Source organism: Peromyscus leucopus, chromosome 4, assembly GCF_004664715.2.
Source record: "Peromyscus leucopus breed LL Stock chromosome 4, UCI_PerLeu_2.1, whole genome shotgun sequence".
Lineage (NCBI taxonomy): Eukaryota > Metazoa > Chordata > Mammalia > Rodentia > Cricetidae > Peromyscus > Peromyscus leucopus.
Window position 1 is genome coordinate 104,097,248 of NC_051066.1, and position 23,997 is coordinate 104,121,244.

At 42.8% G+C, this 23,997-nt stretch overlaps 1 protein-coding gene across 1 annotated transcript in view; it reads left to right on the forward strand.

The window, feature by feature from the left end:
• Positions 1-23,997, forward strand: part of Acoxl (acyl-CoA oxidase like) — a 292,744-nt gene that overhangs the window by 188,140 nt on the left and 80,607 nt on the right. Inside the window, exons 14-15 of the mRNA XM_037205208.1 lie at positions 4,009-4,118; positions 17,375-17,486. Coding sequence (XP_037061103.1) covers positions 4,009-4,118; positions 17,375-17,486 — 222 coding nt within the window. The remainder of the gene's footprint in view (positions 1-4,008; positions 4,119-17,374; positions 17,487-23,997) is intronic.

Genomic DNA, 23,997 nt, shown 5'->3' on the forward strand with positions numbered 1-23,997 from the left:
AGGGGCAGCTTTTCTTGGCTCTCTTAAATTTAGCAGGAAGAAGTTGATTATTATATCATTCTAATTTTATTCTAATTAGAGTGACTTAATATTCTCAATTTAAGTCGCTTAAATCAGAGAGATTGCCGCAGTGACAGAGAGTGTTGCTGAGGGACTGGAGGTGGGGGGTGAAGGAAGGCAGGAAGAGAACATGCCGTTAGCTCACTGAAGAGCGAACTGGAATCCAGTGACCTCCCACTCCCCAGACTGTTGTTCCTTGTCCGCTGGTGAAGGACAAACACATCTGCCCTCCTGCTACCTGTATTCCAGGGAACAGAGAGACCACAGCAGCCAACGTGCGCTCTGTTCTGGGGCGGCCGTAAATCCAGGGAAGACTGCAGTGGGCAGGAATCAGAGACAGCCATTGTTTAACAGTTGGAATGATGTTGCTTTTGGCACTAGAGGGAGAGCAAGTTGGAACAATCCTACATTAAACAGAACAAAAACTGTAAATGTTCACCAGAACAAAACCTGTGAATGTTAGTCTTGATGATACAGTTGGTGAAACTTGAGCTTGAATGCTGGATCGTTTTAACTCTTATTTCCACTTATTCTTAGCTGTTTCTCTCACGTAACTCGAATTGCTAAATAGTCTTTTAATAAAAAAAAAACCCGGAGCCAGATGTTGGGGTAAATGCTGAAAGATCAGAGAGAGGAAGGACAAGCCACTGCCACATCTTACCTCTAGGACTCCTCAGCCGAAAAAGGGCTTCAGCTGAAAAAGCTTTAGTTCCTGTCTCCTCACGCCTCATATACCTTTCTCTGCCCAGCCATATCACTTCCTTCTTAGTGCTAGGATTAAAGGCGTGTGATTCCCAAGTACCAGGAGCAAAGGCATAAAATCTCAAGTGCTGGAATTAAAGGTGTGTGCCACCACTGCCTGGCTCTGTTTCTCTCCTAGACTGAGTCAATCTCATGTAGTCCGTGGTGACTTTGAACTCACAGAGATCCAGATGGATCTCAGCCTCCCGGGTGCTAGGATTAAAGGTGTGTGCCACCATGGCCTGGCCTCTATGTTTAATCTAGTAGCTTGTTCTGTCCTCTGATCTTCAGGCAGATTTTATTAGGGTACACAGTCTATCACCACACACTCACTGTTGGCGATGTTTGATTTTTGTGCTTGTTTTATATCAAGCTATCATAAAATTGTTCATGTTACTGGACCCCATAATACAGTGACTCCCACACCCACTGGACTTAATGCATTATGCTCTATATTCCATTACACCCCCTATATCCAAAGGAAAAAAATCTTTGGCCATGCAGTCCGTCTAAAGGTATAACTTACTTTTGAAAATATTTATTTTTATTTTATGTGTATGAGTGTTTTGCCTGCATGCATGTCTGTGCACCCATGGAGACCAAAAGAGGGTGTCAAATCCCTAGAACTGGAGTTACAGAAGGTTGTGACCTGCTGTATGGGCACTGGGAATCAATCCTGTGTCCTCTGGAAGCCAGTGCATGTAACTTCTGACTCATCTCTCAGGCCCCTAAAGATAGAAATTTGAAGTTTCAAGACAATACTTCAAGGAACCAAACAAAAATGTTATATGCTCTGTTCCTTGTATAGCCCAGGGACTCAACCCCATGAGGAGGTGTGAGTGAATAAAGAAATAACAGATTATACATACATAAATCCTGGTTTTGGGTGGACTGGGCTCCCTGCTGGAAAAACTGCACCCTGGAAACCCAGTGTGTTCATTGTATAGCATTGAACAGGGAGGCAGGGTTATTACATGCAGATAAATAAGGACTCTGTTTATCAGATAAACAAAGTTCCCCCAGACACCCCCCCAAAAAAAGATAAAGGCTCTGAGACCTTTCAGCATCTCTCCCATGAACAGCATGGCTTTCCCTGAGAACCCTGTGTTCATTTGCATGAGGATTTGGTCTGTGGGATCTAAAGAGGAAAGTACTACCTGTCAGAATATGTGGCTATAAAGATTAAGGGCTAGGGAGACACTTCAGTGAGTGAAACCTGCAGGGTAGGCATGAAGGACCTATGTTCAGATCCTCAGCACCCATGTAAAAGTTGGGTGTGGCTGTGTGCAACTTTAACCCTAGCAGTCAGGGAGCTGAGACAGGCAGACCCCAGGGGCTCCCTGCCAGCCAGCCTAGCCAAATGGCAAGCTCCAAGTTCATCCAGGAAACCTGTCGCAGAAAAACAAACAAACAAACAAACAAACAAAAAAAACCCTGGGGGTGGGGGTGGGGGTGGGGTGGGGATAAGAAGCCTGACATTTACTTCTGCCCTCACACTCCCATACATGGGTGAGTGTATCTACTCACATGTGTGTACTACACACACTGCACACACATGCACACATATGATACCATGCAACTAGAAGTGACCTAAATATCCTACTGAGTGGAAATGTTTAACGAGTTATGATTTGGCCAAACAGAATATTATACAGACATTCAGCAGATAAGTAGATTCCTATGTCACAATGAAAATCAAAGGATTGCTTAGGATGCTGTTGTGAATGAAATCACATATCATATCCATATATAATCCATGTAAAAGCATTTCAGAAATGCAGGGCCTGGGGTGCAGTCCTGTAATCAAGGTACTCAGAAGGCTGAGGCCAGAGGATTGTGGGTCTGAGACCAGCTGGAGAAACTTACTAAGATTCTCCCTTAAATAAAGTTAAAAACAAAACAAAAATCATACACAGGGTTTGGGGTGGCAGAGGTGGCTCAGTGGGAAAGGAAAGGGCTTGTCATGAAAGCATGAGGACCTGAAATCTGATACCTGGAACCCATGAAAAAAGGCAAAACTGGACACACACACACACACACACACACACACACACACACACACACACGAGAGAGAGAGAGAGAGAGAGAGAGAGAGAGAGAGAGACAGAGAGAGAGAGACAGAGAGAGAGACAGAGAGACAGAGAGAGAGAGACAGAGAGACAGAGACAGAGAGAGACAGAGAGAGAGACAGAGAGAGAGAGGAGGGGGAGGGAGGGAGGGAGAGAGAGATATGATGATGATGTATGCTATTGTGAAGTAATGAAGAAAATGTCCTAAAATCGAGAGCTGAGGAAATGAGTCGGCACAGGCTTGGTGCCCTGACAGCCGTTTCTGAGTGTGACTGCAGTCGTCATGTGGCCTGAGCTTCAGCAATGTGGTTCAAGGCTCAGCTGGTTCTGCTTCGGTTCTTTCTTCCTATAGGGGCTTAGTCAGTGGCAGGTGGGGCCAAGGTACGTCACTCACACGTCTAATACCAGCTGTGCACTGTCCACTGAGTCCCTTCTGTGGTTGATTCAGAGAGATCTTTGAACAGATCTGCAACAGTATTCAGTATTTTGAAACAAAATGGTAACTTTAAAGTCACTGGAGAGTAAATATTGATAAATTAATGGATATTGACAGATTGCTTTGCTTGTGGGTTTTTCTTTGGGGGGGGGCAGCATCGAGACAGGGTTTCTCTGCGGTTTTGTGTGTCCTGGAACTCACTCTGTAGATCAGGCTGACCTTGAACTCATGGAGATCTGCCTGCCTCTCCCTCCTGAGTACTGGGATTAAAGGCATGCGCCACCACCGCCTAGCATATTTTATAGTAGTATTCTCCAAAGACTGAATCAACCTGAGAATGTCAATGACAGAAAAGGGAAGGGAGACATCTGGGCTATTGGAAGCAAGCAGCTTTCACATGACGCATTGACTAAGATGGTTGGTGCCAAGGCTAGTGTGAGAGGCTGGCAGAAGCCAGGGGAGAGAGAGCTGTTCTCCAGAGTTAGGACTCAGCCATGGGCAGGGATTGAAATGGTCTGGAAAATGCCACATATCTACCATGGGATATGGAGGCCCCCGGAAGGATGGGGTCTTAGATTTCTTTCTCTCTAAGGAGTTTGCTAATGGCAAGTGGACTTCATCTGGCTGCAGCTTTTGAGGACATTGATAGGTCCCACACTTGCGAGACATGGCTGATGGAGGATAAACTAACTCTCTGTGCAGGTTGTGGCCCGGGAACTGCTGGCCCAGAACACCAAGCAGCATAAGAAGAACCCAGTCTTGGGGCTGATACAGAACTGGACTGCAACTGCTGGCGACAAGCTGAGAACCAGGTACACATCACCCAAGACAGCATCCTTACCTCCTTAAGGGTTTTACTCTGAGCCTGTTTACAGAGCCTTGACATTGAGTCATCTTCCCTTTGTTTGACAAATCTAGTATCTGATGTAGGCAAATGCAGTAGCGATGATGTAAAATTCTTATGTGCCTACCACCCAACTTACGACCTAAAATATTTCAGGCTCTGCCCTTTCTCTCAGGTTCCTTTTTCGCTATTTATTGTGTGAGTTTAAATCTTAAAACTTCATGAGGCAGGTTCGTATTTACATTTTACAGGTGGAAGGAGAAACTGAGGCGTGGAAGTTAAGTGTTTTTCTCAAATTTCATGGCCTATGGGTGGCAGGGCTCAGGTCTGACCCCAGCCAGTCCAGTTTGGGGAATCTATGTCTGGGTTGTTTTTATTTATTTTTAGTATATTGCCTCTAACCTCAACTGAAAAGGCATAGTATCTGATGTACTCTATAGCTTTCTGTTTTCACCTGAGATTTTGCTTCTATGGTTTATCTAAGTTACAGGAAGTTTCGTTGCAACTTGTCATAATAGTTCTGCATGTATAAATGCCACAATTTGACTGTCTTGTTCAAGTCTCCACCTTTGATCAGTATTTGAGTTGTGTTCAATATTTTGATATTTTTTACAAATTGGTAAAACGCATTGCTCATGTTTTCTGGTGAACACGGGGAATTTTTTTTTTCTTCTGGGAAACAAGGGGAGAGTCTTTGTAGGGCTTTTCAGATTGGAGCAAAATGTACATCCTACAAAACCACAGACATCTGTAGAGTGAGCCCACCACCTCAGATACAACTGAAGCCAATTCCATGAGATAACCTGACTTTTCCAGTACTCAAGAAGTTTTCTGGTGGTTTTTTTTTTTTTTAAGGGATATTGATCTCAATCCTTTAAACTGATTTCATGACTCATTACTGACTTGTAACCTATTGTTTGAAAAACACTCCTCTATGGTCTGTTACCCCGGAATGGAATTGCTCTATTGTGGTGTACGCCCATTTTGACTTTATTAGACAGCTCCAAATATTTTTCATGCTACAGTTGCTACCAGCAGCATGCAGGAGTGTCCAGATTTGAGCTTCTCTGGACCACATTGTCATCTGCAACGTTCATGCTTGTGAACCAGGTGGTCAAGTGAAAATTTCATTCTCAAAACAGTAAGAACAAAAACCTCATCATGTTTTAAGTAAGTTTGTGATTTTATGTCAGGCTCACAAACATCTTAACTCCAGCTCTAGAGGATCTGACGCCCTCTTCTGGCCTTGCTGGGCACTGCACTCACATGTGTATACCCACACATAGACACACACATATACACATAATTAAAAATAAGATTAAATCTTTAAATAATAATAATGTGAGTGAGCTGAAGGCCACTAAACTCTACATGTAAAGTAACAACAGTAATTGTTGTTTAGAGCACAGGCTGCCTTCTCACCTCCAGTATGCAGACACATGCACACACACATATGTACACACAGGTACACATAGGCACACATGTGCAAAGACACACACAAGCACACATACATATGCATGCACACGCATCACATGCACACACAGATACACACATGCATACACACATACATACAAACACACAAATAGTAAGTATAATAAAATTTAAGAAAATAATGTTGTTTTCTGAGAGATACGATTTCCTTAAAAATTTCTCTTTATTATTTTAGTGCACATTTGTTATTACTACATTATAAATTTTATCAAATGAATTTTTTGCATCTATGGAAAGTATGTGATTATGACAATCCTTTATTCTCTTAATTTGATATGCCTTTGTAAAATGTCTTACATTTGGTGTGTGTGTGTGTGCCCGCGTGCAAGAGCACGCACGCCCAGCACGTGTGCAGAGGTCAGAGGACAACTTGCAGGAGTCAGTTCTGGGCTTCTACCATATGACTTCTGGGGATCGAACCCCGACAGTCGGTCTTGGCAGCAGCTGCTTTTACCCACTGACCCGTCAGCTGCTTCCCGTTTTATGCTTCTCGGCTTTAGGGTGTTATTGTTGACATGTTTGGGGAGAACTTCTTATTTGGTTGGAAGAAATCAATAAGTGATTTTAAAATGACCCGAGCTTGGGACAAGATTTAACCCTTGAGTTAACCCAATGCTTTAGGACTGTTAAAACTTTGTCTTCATGGTCACTTTTGGTAAGTCCCACCTTCGCCTGTGTCCTCTTTGTCCTTCTGTGCCTGTCTATTGTGGTGTCTCTTTGCTTTATTGCTGTGGCTCAGTCTTTCCAGAACTTAATCCAGCTTAGCAGTATTTTTCAGATGACCCCTGCTCCCTGAGCTGCTCCTCAGATGTACCCAGCTGGTGTTAGTTCTCTCCCTCACCTTGACACAATGTAGGATCACCTGAGAAGGAATCTCATCCAGGAATGTCCAGGTCAGGTTCACCCGTGGGCAGCCTGTGAGAGATTGTCCTGTTGGGTTAACTGGAGTGGGAAGGGCAGCACCATGTCACGCGCTGGCCCTGGACTGGGAGGAGGGTAGGCTGAGTACTGGTGAGCACGCATCAGGTTGTTGTTCTGCTTTTAACTGTGCACGTGGTGTGACTGGCTGCCTGACACTGGCTCCTGATGCCTTGGCTTTCCAGAAGTGATGGACTGTAACCCAGGACTGTGAACCAGATAAACCTTTTCTCCATTAAGTTGCGTTGTCACAGTGTCTTATCACAGCAAAGTAAATGAAATTAAGACATCTCTTTTCTGCTCTATTGTTTCATGCCCATACATTTTTTTCTTTTATTCTACTTTGGGAGAGCTCACAGTATTTTTTTTTAAATTATCACTTTTCTTTAGAAACTAAGTATTACTCACTATAACTCAAATATACTTAACTAATTTAAAAATGATTAGAAAATACAGTCTTATGATCTTGACTGAAAATATGAAGAGGGGGCTGGAGAGATGGCTCAGTGGTTAAGAGCACTTTGTTTCTCTTGCAAAGGACCTGGGTTCAATTCCCATAACCATGTGTAACTGCAGTTACAGGGGATCCAGTCCTCTTCTGGCCCCTGAGGGTCCCAGTAACACACATGGTACACATACATATGTGTAGGCAGAACATCATACAAATAAAATAAATAAATCCAGTTTTAAAAAAACCACAGACTATACAATAAATGATGTATTGCAGTCTCATAATCATTGGGATGAAGCAAAATGTAGAGAGCTGTGGCCTGTCTCCTTTCAGCCTTGCCCCTTCACTTTTTGTTGATCAAACTGTAGTTTATTTTAGAGCTTGAACTGCTTTAATGACGTCTCTCTTACTTTTATGTCTCCGTTTGTCCTCACACACTTCTTTAGGGAACCAGTGACTCTGTTTTAGCATTTCGAGCCCCACTGAGGACTTTACAGTGCCCCCCACTTACTGGTTTGACTGTTTTCCAAGGAAGAGCTGAAAGGAGAGTGCAGTTCCCTGGTAGCATCAGTTGGGTCTTTTCTGGAACCTTGTTCTCAGCTTGCTGCAAACCATTCACACTTTTGTTTCTGTTCCTGACAGCAGAGCAGGACTTGTTTCCATCCTTAGAGCATGGAATGCTCTTAGCATATGCAAATCGATACCCCTCTACAAATTTTCCAGGATAGACTTGAGATGTGCCAAGGCAGTATTCCAATTGTAAATATTTGGAAAGTGCTAGTTATTAACCTCTGGTGGTTTGAATGAGAATGGCCTCCATAGGCTCACATATTTGAATGCTTGGTGGAACTGTTTGGGAAGGATTAGGAGATGTGGCCTTGCTGGAGGAAGTGTCACTTGGGCGTGGGCTTTGAGGCTTCAAAAGCCCAGGCCATTCTTAGCTTTTTCAGCCTAGTAGGTGCGTCTGAAGATGTAAGCTCTCAGCTACTACTCCAGCACCATGCCTGCTTGCCTGCTGCCATGCTCCCCACCATGATGGTCCTGGACTCTAAACTCTGAAACCATAAGCCCTAAATAAACTCTATAGAATTAGGAATGAACTAAACAAGTTCTAGAACAGTTCTCTCTCCCACACAGCCAGGATTTGCTCATTCCATATGTTGGTGCATATTCACTCAAATCCCGAACTTTGGTTTTTCTGGTAAGGAGAGCTATTGCCACCAACACATTTCCAGGACTCCCTGTGTGCCCAACATGGCTCTTCATATTGGTGTGACACAGCCATAGCTAGACTCTGCTCCTGTGGAACTCACACTCCAATGTGGCAGAGTGAATCTACTCTTAATGGCAATGTCCAGGGGAAGTACCCAGGAGCAGGCGGGGGCATGCAGAAAGAAGGGCCGAGAACTCCCTGATTCTATGAAGTTTCTCCAAGCAGGCAGCCATTGTGGGGTCACCCAAGGCTCTCCTTCATTTGGACTGTAGAGGTACCAGGCATGACTCAGAAAGGCTTCCTGAAACTGGGGTGGGGAAGACAAATATGGCTTGGCGGGGAGGAAAGCTCTGGAAAGAGGTTGCTCTGGGAGGGATTGTACCTGGGTTGTTCCAGGAAGTCCTGCCTCTTGCCCTCCTGCAGGTGAGCCTGCCACTGTTACCCTCACTGCTCATATCAGTCTAGAAAGCTCTACAGAGGCCTCTGGATGTTGAGGAGAGTCAAGATTCTGCCTCACAGTGGAGCATTATCTGTATTAGATTCTGAAACGTCTCAGAGGTGCAGCAAGATGTGAGGGTGGACATTCATGTATTCACCTCCCATGGAGAGGCTCCCATGGAAACTCTACTGTGAACATGCACTTACTGTTCATGCTAAATCTCTACCACATGTTCACAGTCATGTGTCACTTGACAGCAGGGAAGCGTTCTGTCAGTGCAGTCCTCAGGACGTTTTGTAGTAGGAGCATTATGGAGTGTATGTAACAAATCTGGACAGTATAGATCAGTGTTCAGCTTGGACTCTTGGTGAAATCACAGGACACAGTACCACCATGGGTTTACAAGGCCATCACCAGTGGAATGTGGCACACTGTGTAACACATTGTAAATATTTTAACAACTTTTTTTTTACCTTGTATGCTAGAATAATGATAAATTATAGCAGAGTAAATACATAAAAGTCTAATCTAGTTGTTTATTATCATTGCATGGCATTAAGTTTTATACCTATTTGCTGATATACTTTTATATGACTGGAAAGCAGCACAGAAAAGCTGTTTGCAGCAGCGTCTGCACAAACACACAAGTCCCATAGTGTGCTGTGATATAATGAGAAATCCACGGAGCCTTTAATGGGCAACAGAATTTATTGGGGAAAAACCTCATCGTACAGAACATAATGATACAGGTTCTGGAATACTGTTCTGGCTGCCTGGATCAGTCCCGCATCCAAGTCCCACAAGGGACTGAAGAGAGCGATGCCTGTGTGCATCTCAGGTCCTAAGGGTGGCCGAGAGGCCACGTCCCAGGGGGCGTGTACTTCAAGGTCATAGGCAGGTAGAGCAATAACCAGCTGCATCTCTAGGGGCAGTGCTTCAAGGTCATAGACAGAACAGCTATTCACTCCATCTCCCCCTTTTGTCTAAATAAGAAAGTTCTAACCTAATATAAACCTATATATAATAGGAACAATTATTGTCCAGCAGAGGGGAAAAGTAATAACCTAAAAAAAATAGAATAACAACCAGCAAGAACAACATCAAACAAGAGACACATACTAAAATCCAGAGATGTCCAGAACATAGGTACATGGCACATTACAGAGATTACTCCAATAGCTGTCCTATCCTGAAGAATCTGAATCTAGTACTTAACATGTTCTAGCTAAGATATGATAAGGTTGTAACTGTAACTATTTTGTTTTCAATCCCATTGAAGACCTAAGAAGGAACATAATAATACCTTAGAAAATGGAAAATGCAAGCAAGCAATTTTTGAAATTCTTGTGAGAATAGACAGAGACAGCTGGCAGCCTAGACAGTCACCTAAATTTTCACACCATTGTTGGGGCATCCAGTTTGGCTTCAGGCCTAGTATGTCTGACAGACCATTTTCAGAAGTAGGAATATTGAAAGACTATATTACCCCGTCTTGGCAGAGTTCAGTAGTTGCTTTTCCTTGTGTCCTGCTTGTCTGGAAAGGACAGTGTTTATAATGTCAGCAGTCGAGGCAAGGGAAGTTCTTTGCCCAGCAAGTCATTTTGTGCCAAGAAGAAAACAAACTTTCAAACGAAGTGTCTTGGAAGCCCAACATTCTCTTGGGATCAGGTTGGTGCTGCCAGGAGCAATTGTGTCTCATGTCAACAGAAATCTAAGTTAATAAAAAACATTTAAATGCCATATTCTCTAGGTTTATGAAGTGTTTGAAGATTACCTATCCATCTGACCTATGTTTCTGTAAATCTGGAAAACCTAACTAACATAACTATAAATGTGACAAATATGGGTGACTATTAACCTGTAATTCTTGTCATCTAAATAACTTAAAGACTAAGGCTTCACATTAACAAGGTAAACAGTCTGTAAACAGATGTACAGTATAAGGACAATGACCTCAAAGTTGTGACAATACACAAAATATCTTAAACAGAGGTAGAAATGTATAGTGAAATATGCAATATGAGAGCAATATCCTTAATATGTATCAATATACAAAATATCCTAAACAGAGGTAGAACATACATACAGTATGACAATATAATTTTACATTTTTATCAATATACAAAATATTTCAAACAGGAAGAGGAATATATGTACAATACAACAAATAAAGTTTTTATTTGTATCTATATACAAATTATCTCGAATATGAATATAAAAATGGTTTATATTTGTATCAGTATACAAGAATCCATAACAGTGAAAATTATCTAAGAGCTGATATTTTAATAAATAAGTTTATTAGTATATACAATAATCTACCTTAACATACTATACCTATCCATTACCCTTTTTTCTTTTCTTAAAGAGAATACTGAGTCTAAATTTTATTGTTCCACCCATCAACCCTATAACCATTTATCCATAACCCTGAAAAATTGAAAACTTTGGGAGAGGGGGCATCATTTTCTTAGAACTGCTCCCTGCTGTTTAGGGGGTGATGGTTTCTGTGGGGTCCTCTAAGAAAGCTTAGATAGTTAGGTCTCCATAGAACTAGCTGTAGACTTTGTAACCAGTTTCAGAGTAATGGGTAAGGCTGTCTGTGATTCTAGATAGAAGTGTAGTATGATGGACCATCTTATTTTGGAACTGTCCTGGAGAGTTTTCAGTCTAAAGCTGATCATTGAGTAATGTTCTTAGGTACAATGGCATCATTCTGGACTGGGTAGAGTAGTTGTTGTGGGGCCCCATCTTTTTTTTTTTTTTTTTTTTGAGACTTCAGAGATTGCTATTGGAAAGACTTATATTTCACTATGGAAAACTTGAACATTATTAATCTCAAAATGGAAAGTTTGGATTTATGGTGAATCAAGAAAGGATTCCCAGACATCAAGGATAAGCATGGAAAGAAATAGAATCTTGACAACAATGGTCCCTAGATCATTGGTTTTTTTCTATCCCACACCAGTTGGCTCTTCTGATATGAGACAGAATCTCCTACTTTTTTTTTTAGCAATATGTTTGGGTTTAGAGGAGAGAGCCATATTACAACTCTAAAGCCAGCTTGATTTATAATTGAATCAGGACCACAACTATTCTAGAGTTAAAGAGATATTGATGTTAGGTAGTGAGATATTACCGTGTAGGGTTTATTGGTACCAATAGGTCCTTTCTTTCTGCTGTAGATGTCTAGGTGTCCAAGGCCTTATGATTTCTTGAAGATGAGTATTCTATTATCCTGTAAAGACAAAAAACAGAACCCTGCCCTGACCCTTGTTTGTTGAGTTTTTCTTATAACTTGCTCAGTTGGTAGAACATGAGATTCTTAATCTCAGGGTCGTGGGTTTGTGCCCCTCATTGGGTGGCAGATATAATGAGAATTCCACAGAGCCTATTCAATGGGCAAAAGAATTTATTAAGGGGAAAACTCATTGTACAGAACAGAATTGACACAGGTTCTGGAATGCTGTTCCAGCCACCTGAATCAGTCCTACTTCCAAGGCCCACAAAAGAGCAAAGGAAACAATGCCTATACGCATGTCAGGTCTTAAGGGTCACCAAGAGGCCATGCCCCAGGGGCATGTACTTCAAGGTCATAGGTAGGTGGAACCATTACCTGCTGCATCTCTAGGGGTGGTGCTTCAAGGTCATAGACAAAACAGCTGTCCACTACACTGTGATCTTCCTTCCTTTCTTTCTTTTTGTATTTTAAAATAGGGTTTCTCTGTATAGCCCTGGTTGTCCTGGAACTCACTCTGCAACACAGACTAGCCTCAAACTGACAGATTCACCTTCCTCTGCCTCTTGAGTGCTGGGATTAAAGTCATGTGATAACACACCTGGCTGTTGTGCTGTGGTTTTATGATGGCCATGGTACCACTAGGCAAGGGTAAGTTTTCAATTTTATTGTAGGCTTATGAGATCAACATCATCATATAGTCAGGGCATCATTAACTAGAATACACTGATGATGTCACTCATCAGTTCATGTCCTTCCTGTGCATTTTGAAGTAAACTGAAGGCATTAGCACACTTTGAAATAGCATTGTTTACTCAAGTTCAACCTGTGGAGACAATTCCTTTTCCTCTTATGTATAATTTTCTTATAATACCTTTCATATGTTTTAAATGTACACTTGTTGAGTTTTGGCAAATGAATAGACATTATTCTGATATTTTTCCACCAAAGACTAGAGTTTCCCATTCTAGGATTTCATATAAATGGAACATACCGTCTATACTCTTTTGTAGCTGCCTCAATAATTCAATATAATGCTTTCTGAGATTTACTCATGGTGTCATATGTATTACTTCTTCCCTTTTTATTACTGAGTGCTATTTTATGGATATACTCTGATTTGTTTTCCATTCTCTTATAACGGATAGACACCTGAGCGTTTCTAGCTTTTCACTCCAATGAGCAGGACAGCTATGACTATTCTTACATAAGCCGTTTCTCTTGATTTCTCTTGGGCATGTAGGAGACATGGAATTGCTAGGTCATAGCACATGTGCTTATTTTATGAGAAGCTGTGAGAGATTTCCAGAATGAGTGTGACCATTTGACACTTTGATGAGTAGGTATAAGCATTCTGGCTTCTCTGTGTCTTTGGCAACATTTGGCACAATATATTTCATCTTGGACAGACTGCTGGATGGAGTGTGCTGGTTCACTCCAGTCTCCATTTGCGTTTCACTGGTGACCAATGAGACGCATTCGCATTTAATCTAGTTTTACTTCTACAGTCTTTCTGACTTCCTTGTAAAGTTATCCAAGAGATCCCCTTTAGCAGTGGTCCAGGTTTCAAAGGCTTTCTACTTTGGATGACTTCCTTGGATTCACAGGGGACACAGATGTGTGGGTGAGGTCCTGCACACACAGTGCACAGCTTCAAGGGAATAGACATTGACCTATGGTAAACATCCCAAGATAGAATGGTGGTTTCCAACACAAACATTCACAGCTCCAGGTTTCATAGAATAGCCCCTGGATGGCTAAGACATGTTTTAAAAAACAAACCATGTAAGTTCTTTATACCTTTTATGAACTAGACTGAGACAGGAGCTTGGCTTTCTGAAGCTAGGTTTGGAATGAGAATTGACATATAATTGAGATTTCCCAGGAGCTGGTGTGTAAACATCCTCCTCTGCCTTCTGTCTCCATGAAAGGCAACTGCCCAGTCAGCACTTTGCCATTCTGGTTCATGAAGGATCCTCTTCTGCTTAGAATGAACAGCAGCTACTTGGGTCTTTAAGGTTTAATTAGTAGGAATCTGACTTATTTTGGTCTTATAATCATTCACTTTCTCAGGACATAGGGAAAGGGGAGGCAAGCTATGGGAAAACCTTAGTATGAATTAACTTCATACATACTGGTTAGTTTTTAGTTAACTTGACATAACCAAGGGCCAGCTGGGAGTGAACTCCATTGAGAAAATGCACCCATCAGATTGGCCTATGGGCAAAGTCCATGGGTGGTTTTCTTGATTAATGGTTGATGTGTGAGGGTCCATCCCTTCAGAGATGGTGCCACCCCTAGACACGTGGTGCTGGGTTGTATGAGAAAGCAGTCTCAGCAAGCTATGAGGAGCCAGCCAGTAAGCAATGCTCCTTCATGGCCTCTGCTTCAGTTCCTGCCTCCAGGTTCCTGCTTTGAGTTCCTGCCCTGACTTCCTTCAGTGATGGCGAGTGACCAGGGAATATAAGCCAAATAAATTCCTCCCCCCACCCCCAAAAAAAAAAACCCAGTTGGTTTTGGCTAGTGTTTTATCACAGCAACAGAGAAGCAAGCTAGCAAAACACACCTTTTAGAAAATTATATTTAATTATTTACATGTGTGAGTACGGACCTCTGTGTGGAGGTCAGAGGGCACTCACTTCTGTTCTCTCATTCCAACATGTGGGTCCCGGGAATTGAACTTGGGTCATCAGGTTTGATGGCCAGTGCCTATACATGCAGAGCCATCTCACTGGCATCTCTGGACCTTGTGATCTAGGTTATTGGGAGGTTCATGGGGAAGAAACACAAAGTCAACACCAAGTTGATGTGTGTGAGGAAAAGCCCAGGGTGGGGGCCATTTTGATGATCGGTCTTTATGTCTATTGATGCCCCATGTTTCATTTTCCCCATTAGCCAAATAGGAAAGGTATCAATGGCTACCCCATGAGGGAAAGCATAATCTATTACTCTGTGCTTGCCTTCTGCCCTCTAGGGCACTTATTCCCTCCAGCACTGGTGTACCCCCAAATAAAACCCACCAAGTCTCTGTGTGACATCCAGTGACTGCATCCTTCTGAACTTCAGTTTCCTAAACAGTGTTTTAATTATGATGGAATCTACATGCTAGATAATAATAACTCAATAGAGATAATTCTCAATAAAAACTCAATACTAGCCATTCTGGTGTGTAGATGTAACCAACCATCTTATTAAATAAGAAACACAGAACCAATGCAAAGAAGAACGCCAAGAGGTCAGAGCTAAGAGCTAAAACCTTACCCTTCCTCTCACGGTGGTCCTACCTCTCTGAAAGAGACCTACTTCCTGTGTGTCTGTCTTTATAAAGACTTTCTGTTCTGCCTTCTCATTGGTTGTAAACCCAACCACATGACCGCCTTGTCACTGCCTGTCTGTACAGACCTCCAGGTCTTCTATGGTTGGTATTGAGATTAAAGGCGTGTGGACCCAATGCTGGCCGTATCCTTGAACACACAGAGATCTACTTAGCTTTGCCTACCAAGTGCTGGGATTAAAGACGTGGACCACCACCGTCCAGCTTTCGCTATGGCTTATTAATAGCTCCGACCCCCGGGCAACATTATTTATTAACATACAAATAAAATCACATTTCAGTACAAATAAAATATCACCATACTGATGGGTGTAAGATGGTATCTCAGAGTCATTTTGATTTGCATTTCCCTGATGATTAAGGATGTTGAGCAATTCTTTAAATGTCTTTCAGCCATTTGAGCTTCTTCTATTGAGAATTCTCTGTTTAGTTCTATAGCCCATTTTTTAATTGGACTGTTGAGTATTTTGATGTCTAATTTCTTGAGTTCTTTATATGTTCTGGATATCAGCCCTCTGTCAGATGTGGGGTTGGTGAAGATCTTTTCCCATTCTGTAGGCTGTCGTTTTGTCTTATTGACCATGTCCTTTGCCCTACAAAAGTTTCTCAGTTTCAAGAGGTCCCATTTATTATTTGTTTCTCTCAGTGTCTGTGCTACTGGTGTTATATTTAGGAAGTGATCTCGGGTGCCAATGCGTTCAAAACTACTTCCTACTTTCTCTTCTATCAGGTTTAGAGTAACTGGATTTATGTTGAGGTCTTTGATCCACTTGGACTTAAGTTTTGTGCATGGTGACAGATATGGATCTATTTGCAGTCTTCTACATGTTGACATTGTTATGCCAGCACCATTTGTTGAAGATGCTTTCTTTTTTCAATTGTACAGTTTTGGCTTCTTTGTTGAAAATCATATGTTCATAGCCAAACTAGCGGAAACATGTGAATTATGAACCAATAGCTGAGGAGCCCCCATGGAACTGGACCAGGCCCTCTGGTTAAGTGAGACAGTTGATGAGTTTGAACTGTGTAGGAGGCCCCAGGCAGTGGGACTGGGACCTGTACTTGATGCATGAGCTGGCTTTTTGGAACCTAGGGCCTATGCTGAGACACTTTTCTCAGCCTTGGTGCAGGGAGGAGGGGACTGGACCTGCCTCAACTGAATCTACCAGGCTGGGCTGACTCCTCAGGGCAGACCTTGCCTTGGAGAAAATGGGAATGGGGGTGGATGCAGGGGAAGGCTGGGGGATGAGAAGAGGGAGGACAGGGGAATCCGTGGCTGATATGTAAAATTAAATTAATTATAAAATAAAAATATTTATTAAAAACATCAATACTAGATAATAACTCAAAAAATACTGAATGTTGTTATAAGCTTCACTTGATGGAAATTATATAACTGTTAATAAAGAAAAGCTGCATATAAAATATTGACCCTTACTTAAGGTGCCATAGTATGTAGGAAAAGCAGGATGCCATATTACTTCTATATCATAAGGATAAACATGTAGAATAACCAGAGCCAAGCACTCACCAGAAAGTACTGAAAAGAAACACAGATATGCCAATGGGAGGAGGGATGGAGGAGCATGTTCACAATGTTCACAATGCCTTCCTATAGGGAGAAAGTGCCTTTTGGTTTTTAAATATATATTGTTATAATAGTAATAATTATCATCACCACCATCATCACATGTCTGTGTGTGCACACACATGTGCCAAAGTGTATGTGTGGAGGTTAACAGACCACTTTTGGGAGTTGATTTTCTTCTTCCACTACAGAATCCAAGGATTGAACTCAAGTCATTAGGTTTGTGTAGCAAATGTTTTACTCACTGAGATATCTTTCTGGCTCTTTCATTTTTTTTTAAATTTTTAAAAATTAGACTTACATGTATGTATGTCTGTGTGTGCATTTATGCATGTGAGTGCAGGTGCCTACAGAGGCCAGAGACATTGGCTCATTTGGAGCTGGTGGTACAGGCAGCTTGTCTGGGAATTGAACTCATGTCCTCTACAAGAGCAGTGTGTGTTCTTAACCACTTGAGCCATCTCTCCGGCTCTCACTAGCCCTTACAAATCATCCTTGGGGGACTCTTTAAAAGCCAAACTAACAGCAATGGTCTCTGTCTTTTCTCTCCAGTTTCCTGGCATTTAACACTGACACAGTGGGCCATCTTGCCTTTTTGCTGAAAGCATTGAATTTTCGAGAAAGGGTTCTTCAGCGGAGTTTGGTGTCCAGAATTTACAATAAGGTAAAGATATTGTTATATTTTTCCCCTTTTGATGAATGTGTAAGGTATAGCTGAACTCCATGATAAATTTAGCAGCGGATGAATCTGCATACTCGGAGGCTTGGGGAAGTGGTCAGGTCTCTACTGGCTGTCTTACAGGGCAGCCTTGCCTGCTCTGGAAGAAGCACCATGCTACTGTTTAACCCTTTGTGACCTGTTCTAGAGTCCTACCTATGAGCATCATTTGGCGCCATAGCAGGTGCAGAGTGTAGGGATTTTCACTGGAAATGAAAGACCACCATTCAGATGTAGAACAAATGTCAAATATTGTCCTTGGGAGAAAATGTGTGCATTGAACATATGTAAAATTAGCATTGTGTTTGTCTGAGGTGCATTGCATTTCCCGTTAAGAAATTTATGGATTTCTGTGAAAACATAATGCAGGACGTGGGGAGATGGCTCAGTTCTTAAAGTGGTTACCCCACAAGCATGAGGACCTAAGTTTGTATGTCCAGTACCCCACCATGCACACACAAAGCTGAGTGTGGTAGCACATGCTTGTAATCCCAGTGCCAGAGAAGTAGAAACAAGAGTTTCCTTGGGGTTTGCTGGCCACCCTGTGTAGTCAGTGGGTAAGCTCCATGTCCAGTGAAAGACTCCGTCTCAAAAACAAGAGAATGGAAACTAGAAGGGATTGGGGAAAGCACCTCATGTCGATTTCTGATCTCCACATGCATGTGTACATCCACTCACCCACACAGACCTACATACAGGTACCACACACAAACATACACAGGTACAAAAATGCATACCTTCATTGATAGATATCAAGAAGGAATAGGCATCATGCAGAGTGCCAGTGGGGTTGGTTTGATGAAACACTCCAGCACTTTATGTTTTATCATTTGGACCAAGGCAATTGGTCAACAAGACCCCAGAAAGTTTCATCCGTCCACTCTTGATCTTGAGTCATTGCTCAGAGCTGAAGAAGCAGGATACAGAGAGCTGCGCTTCTTCTGTACTGGAACTAGGTGCTAAAGGACCAGAACTGAGTCCCTGGAACTCTCTTTCAATCCACCTCCTTTTATATCAATTATATAGTGATGTCATCTAGTCCAACACAATGGAGCTAGGAATAAAGAGAGTGCAATCCATGTAGAGACAGGCATTGTCTCAGGACACGTGCTGGAGGCAGAAGACTCCTGGAAATACAGAAGCAGTTAAGACTCACACCTATGGGACAGAGCCACACTGTCTAGGAACTTCTAGGAAGCTGGGCTCAGGGGTGAGCACAGTCCATCCCTCAGGCAGAGGTACGAGGTGACGCTCTGCCTGACCACAATGGCGCAATCACGTGATTTAAGTCACTCCACCCACCCTGGCCTTTTCCCAGTGGAGACGGCTGCAGAGAGGGAAGTCTATAAACCAGGGCGAAGATGCAGCTGGAAGAAGAGAGACAGTGAGTGCAGCCTGCAAACCATCCTTTGAACACTGGAGAAGAAAAGGTTGAAGATGAAATCGCAAGAGAGGGGAAAAAAATGATAGCAATCCAGCCAGTGGGAAACCCCAACGTGCCAGAACAAAGGGGGCCACAGTAATAGTCATAGACACGATGGAACGATACTTCCTTTGTATTGAAAAACGTGTTTGTGGGTGGAAGCCTGCACCTGTAGCTCATAGGTTCACTACTTTTCTCACTGTTGTAACAAACACCTGACAAAACAGTGTAAGGAAGGTTTGTTTTGGCTCACAGTTTTGGGGTACTTATCCACCCTAACAGTGGAGGCATGGCTGCCGGAGCTTGAGGCAGCTCGTCACCCTGTCTGTATCTGCAGTCAGTGGTTGGCTCCCTCCCTCCCTTTCTATTCAGCCCGGGACCCAGCCAGTGGGATCCTACTGCCTGCATTCAGGGTAGATCTTTCCTTCTCAGCTAGACCTTTCTAGAAATACCCTCATAGGCACACATGCAGGTGTGTTTTCATGGTGATTCTGCTGCTCTTAATTCTATTCCCCACATAGTATAGATGCTCTGAGACTCGCTAAACACTCAGAAATATTTTCTGTTTACAATTGTTCTCTGCCAGAGGAGGAGTAATCGTTTTCATTAGTGTCTATTCTGATTTCGAGAGAAGAAAACTTTCACACATGTGAGCGTGTTTTCCAAACATCAAATAAACACTAGGCAAAGGATGTGCTGAAAAAAATTGGAGAGGGCTTTAGAGCCCGACAGTTACCATTCGCTGCTGCCAAACTTCAGCGTCCTCTTCTGTAATTTGGAATAATAAGGCTGAGCGCGATGCAAATGTGCCGCATGGCTCGAATACCACTGGATATGTAAAGCAGCTGTCGAGCGCTAACTCTTACCTTCATGTTAATTACCCAAGTTTCCACCGTCTGTGTAACCTGTTTATAGACAATACCATTAAATATTCATAGCACACAAGACAGTTTCAAGGGCTAATCAGAAAAAAGACCACGAAGATTATCAAGCCGGCTCCTGCCTTGGGGAAAGGCTACATCTAGTTTTAGCCTGAGGCATTTTAAGACAAAACCCATAAGGTTAGTAGAAAGAATATGGACATCTATTATTTTGGTTTGTGTTTTTCTCTCCTCAGCTTGTGTTTGCTTCCATAGATTGTGTATTGTCATAAAGTGATTCTTATCAGCAGTTTGAACATCGAACCTGAGCAGAGGTTGGTCAATAGTCTTTGGCTAGTGGTCAAAGAAGAGACAATTCATCCAGCATCCATATCTTCCTGAAAACAACTGTAATGTTTGGCTTAGAGCTTTCAGATGAAAAGGCAAAGCCATGAGGGCCTCGGGAATCTGTGTGTCTTCCTAGTTCTTTGATAAAACTTTGACTAGTTTTTCTTCCTCAAAAGCACATTCTATTACAGACATGTTTGGCTGACCTTCTTAGTGCATTGGACAGCCACTCTGCCTCCCATCCTGCAGTGGCCAGTGGGTCCCACAGCAGAACTAGCCTTTGCAACCATTTGACAATGTGTTTCTCTGCCCCGAGTAGTCAGGTTTTCACTCAAAAGGAGTCCCAGGGAAGCCTTTGCCTTATGAGTAGCCTTGGAGAGCTCTTGTCCCCTGGGCTCCCGTGGGGGCTCATTTCTCCAGTTTTCCAAACCTGTGTGGCAAGGACAATTCATAGTTGCTGCCTCGGTTCCCCACTGGTAGGAGAAAACACATACCATTGAGCAATGGCTTGTCACATTGAGAATATTGCATCATGAAAAGCTGCCATTCTGCAGGGAAACTGTAGACAGGAAGATGAATCATCAGTAATCAGTTTGTTTGAAAAAAAATGTGACTTGTAAATGTACATGACAGAAGCTGGATGGGTAGCAAAGTGAGAATGTAGGTAAGTGAACTAGTCCTAGCTAGTTACGGGTGGTTGTGGTTCATCTGATGTGGGTGCTGGGAACCAAAATGTTCTCTGTAAGAGCAGCACTTTGCTGGTGACTACGGCGGAGCTGTCTTTCCAGCCCTAGTTCTTAAGTTTAAAAACAAACAAGCAGGCTGGAGAGATGGCTCTGTGATTGAAAGCATATCACATACAGCTCTTTCAGAGGGCCTGGGTTCCATTCCCAGCCCCTATGTCAGGTGGCTCACAATGGCTGCAACTCCAGCTCCAAGGAATCTAATGCCCTCTTCTGGCCTCCACAGACACTGCACTCACATGCTTATACCTCTGGACACGTAATTAAGAATAAAAAAATTCAAAAAACAAAAAACCCAGCGTGGTGACTGGAGCAAGCAGGTACTTTCCTAAAAGTCTTTTGACACAGAATTAGCAAGAGCTTTTCTCCAAACACAGATCATTAGTCAGAAAATGGAATGAGAAATCACATGTCCCGGATTCATTGTTTATGTTGAACTCATTTTCTTTCTCCTCGTGGTCTAGCTGGGCTGGGAAGATGACCTGATGGAGGGATCTTTCTGTGTCTTTGGAGTGTGGTGACTGCGTTTCCAAGGGTCACTTTGAGCAAAACTGCAACTTCCTCTCAGCTGGCTAGTGTTATAACTTCTGGAATGTGAAACAGATTCCTATTGCTCAATGAGAGATTAGGGCTTAAATCCTGAAACTCCTGACACAGGGAAGAGGTGATGTGGCCCGGGAAGGAGTGGGTGGTGGTCTGGAGAGTTCTGGGACTAGAGAGGCAGGAAGCCCCAGGGCAGCCGGCACTCTCCTCCCAGCTTTCACTGCTCCCAGGCATTTGCATAGCTCTTCCCTCTTCATTGTGGCCATCATTACTATCTTAAAGCCCACTTAATGAACTCTCTTCTCTCTCTCTCTCTCTCTCTCTCTCTCTCTCTCTCTCTCTCTCTCTCTCTCTCTCACACACACACACACACACACACACACACACACACACACACATACAAAATCATTCATCCCCTCTGAAGGGATCCTTGAGATCATACAATCACACCCACTCATTATGGGCAGTCAGCCTGGGATCAGGAGTCCACATTTCTTCTGTGTTAGTCACCAGTGGCAAGACTAGGATGGAGGAATGTCCAGATGTGAGACTGTGAGGACAGCTGACTTTTCCTGTTAGTGGCTCTGCCTTATAACCATTGGTACTGGCTAATTTCTTGGCTAGGAAGGAGTTTCTGTTTTCCCTATTCCTGAATGTATTACTTGGCCTCTCCACAGATTATTCATTCAGTGAATTCCTATTTATATCAGGATGGATTCATAGGTAATTATTTTATGCTTTAAGTTAAAATCTAATACTGTTGATTGCTTTCTTGATCAAATTGTTGCCAGTTTTGGTCATGGTGAGCTGTTTTGTTGAGGTTGGTTTCTATGTTCCTTTGATACACACCCCACCACCTCTGTCTTCCTTCCTGTCTCTCTTCCTTCCTTCCTTCCTTCCTTCCTTCCTTCCTTCCTTCCTTCCTTCCTCCTCCTTCCTCCTCCCTCCTCCCTCCCTCCTCCCTCCCTTCCTTCTTCCTCCCTGTAGCTGGAAGTTTCCTTGTGTTCTACCCAGCCCATGGTCAAGACAAATCTCTCCCACTCATGTCCCAAAGCTGATAAGTCCCAAATAAACACACAGAGGCTTGTATTATATATAACTGCTCAGCCATTAGCTCAGGCTTATTACTGACTAGCTCTTACACTTAAATTAACCCATAATTCTTATCTATGTTTAGCCTCATGGCTTGATACCTTTGCTGAGTTCTGCCTTGTCATCTTGCTTTCTCTGTGTCTGGCTGGCGACTCCTGAATCAGCCCTTCCCCTTCCCAGAATTTTCCTCATCTGCTCACCCCACCTATACTTCCTGCCTAGTTACTGGCAATGGGCATTTTATTTATCAACCAATCAGAGCAACACATATTCACAGCATACAGAATGACATTCCACAGCACCTTCCCTTCCTTCCTCCCTCCATCCCTCCTTCCCTTCCTTCTTTCTCCCTTCTTCACTTCCTCCTCTCTCTCTCTCTCTCTCTCTCTCTCTCTCTCTGATATTTTTTTACTTCCTGGTTTATCTTTATCTTGCTTTATTACTGGCTACCCTGAATCAGTCACTTCTCCAAGGAGCTCAGGCTTCTCTGTTGATAATTGTATTTAAAATCCAGTGTCTTGTCCTTGGGTTCCTTCTGCTTCCTATTCAAAGCCATAGGATAAATATAAATATGAACACATATTAAGTCACGTATATTTGAAATCACAGGTTTTTAATGATAGTTCCAACTTCTATATAAACAGTAGGGGTCATTCTGATGTCACGCTCCCATTCGTTGTTTCTTGCTTGTTTGCAAATTCCCAGGATACATGTTAAGAACTTGACAGAATGGCCCCTGGTGAAACACATGGACTACCTAGAATGCAGTATTTTTCTCTGTAACGGTAGCTCTACATCATAGAATCAAAACAGCATTTCTAACGTCTAACTAGTCATTCATTCTGCATGGCTATCTACTCGTGCGTCACAGACTCTTTCCTATTTGTAGTCTTCTTTCAACTCCCTCTGTATCCGGGCTGAATTCTCACCCCTTTCTCTTTCTTTTTAAAATTATTTTTATTCTTAGGGTCTCTATGAAAACCTGTGAAGTTCCCTAGCCTCACTGCTGTACAGGAAGCTACATTCAGGGAACTAGTACCCCTTTCTCATCCAAATACCCCAACTCTTTGGCTTTTTTCTCTGTTAGGGCTTGAAGATGAAATACCCCCTATGCAGTCTGAAGTGCTGAAGACTTAGCTCCTATCAGGCAGTTCTTGAGAGGTGACTGAGGACTCAGACCTGGTTCATGGAATAATCCATTGACAGATCCATAGTTTAGTGGTATTATTGATTAGTAGCAGAAACTAGGAGGTAGGTCTTAGTTGGAACTGGGTCATTGGGGCTGAGCACTTGCAGAGTCTCTCTCTCTCTCTCTCTCTCTCTCTCTCTCTCCCTCTCCTCTCTCTTCTATCCCTCTCTCTCTCTCTCTATGTCTTTCTCCCTCCCTCCTTTTCTCTCCCTTCCCCCCTCCTTTCCAGACACCATGAAGTGAGCATACTCAGATGTTC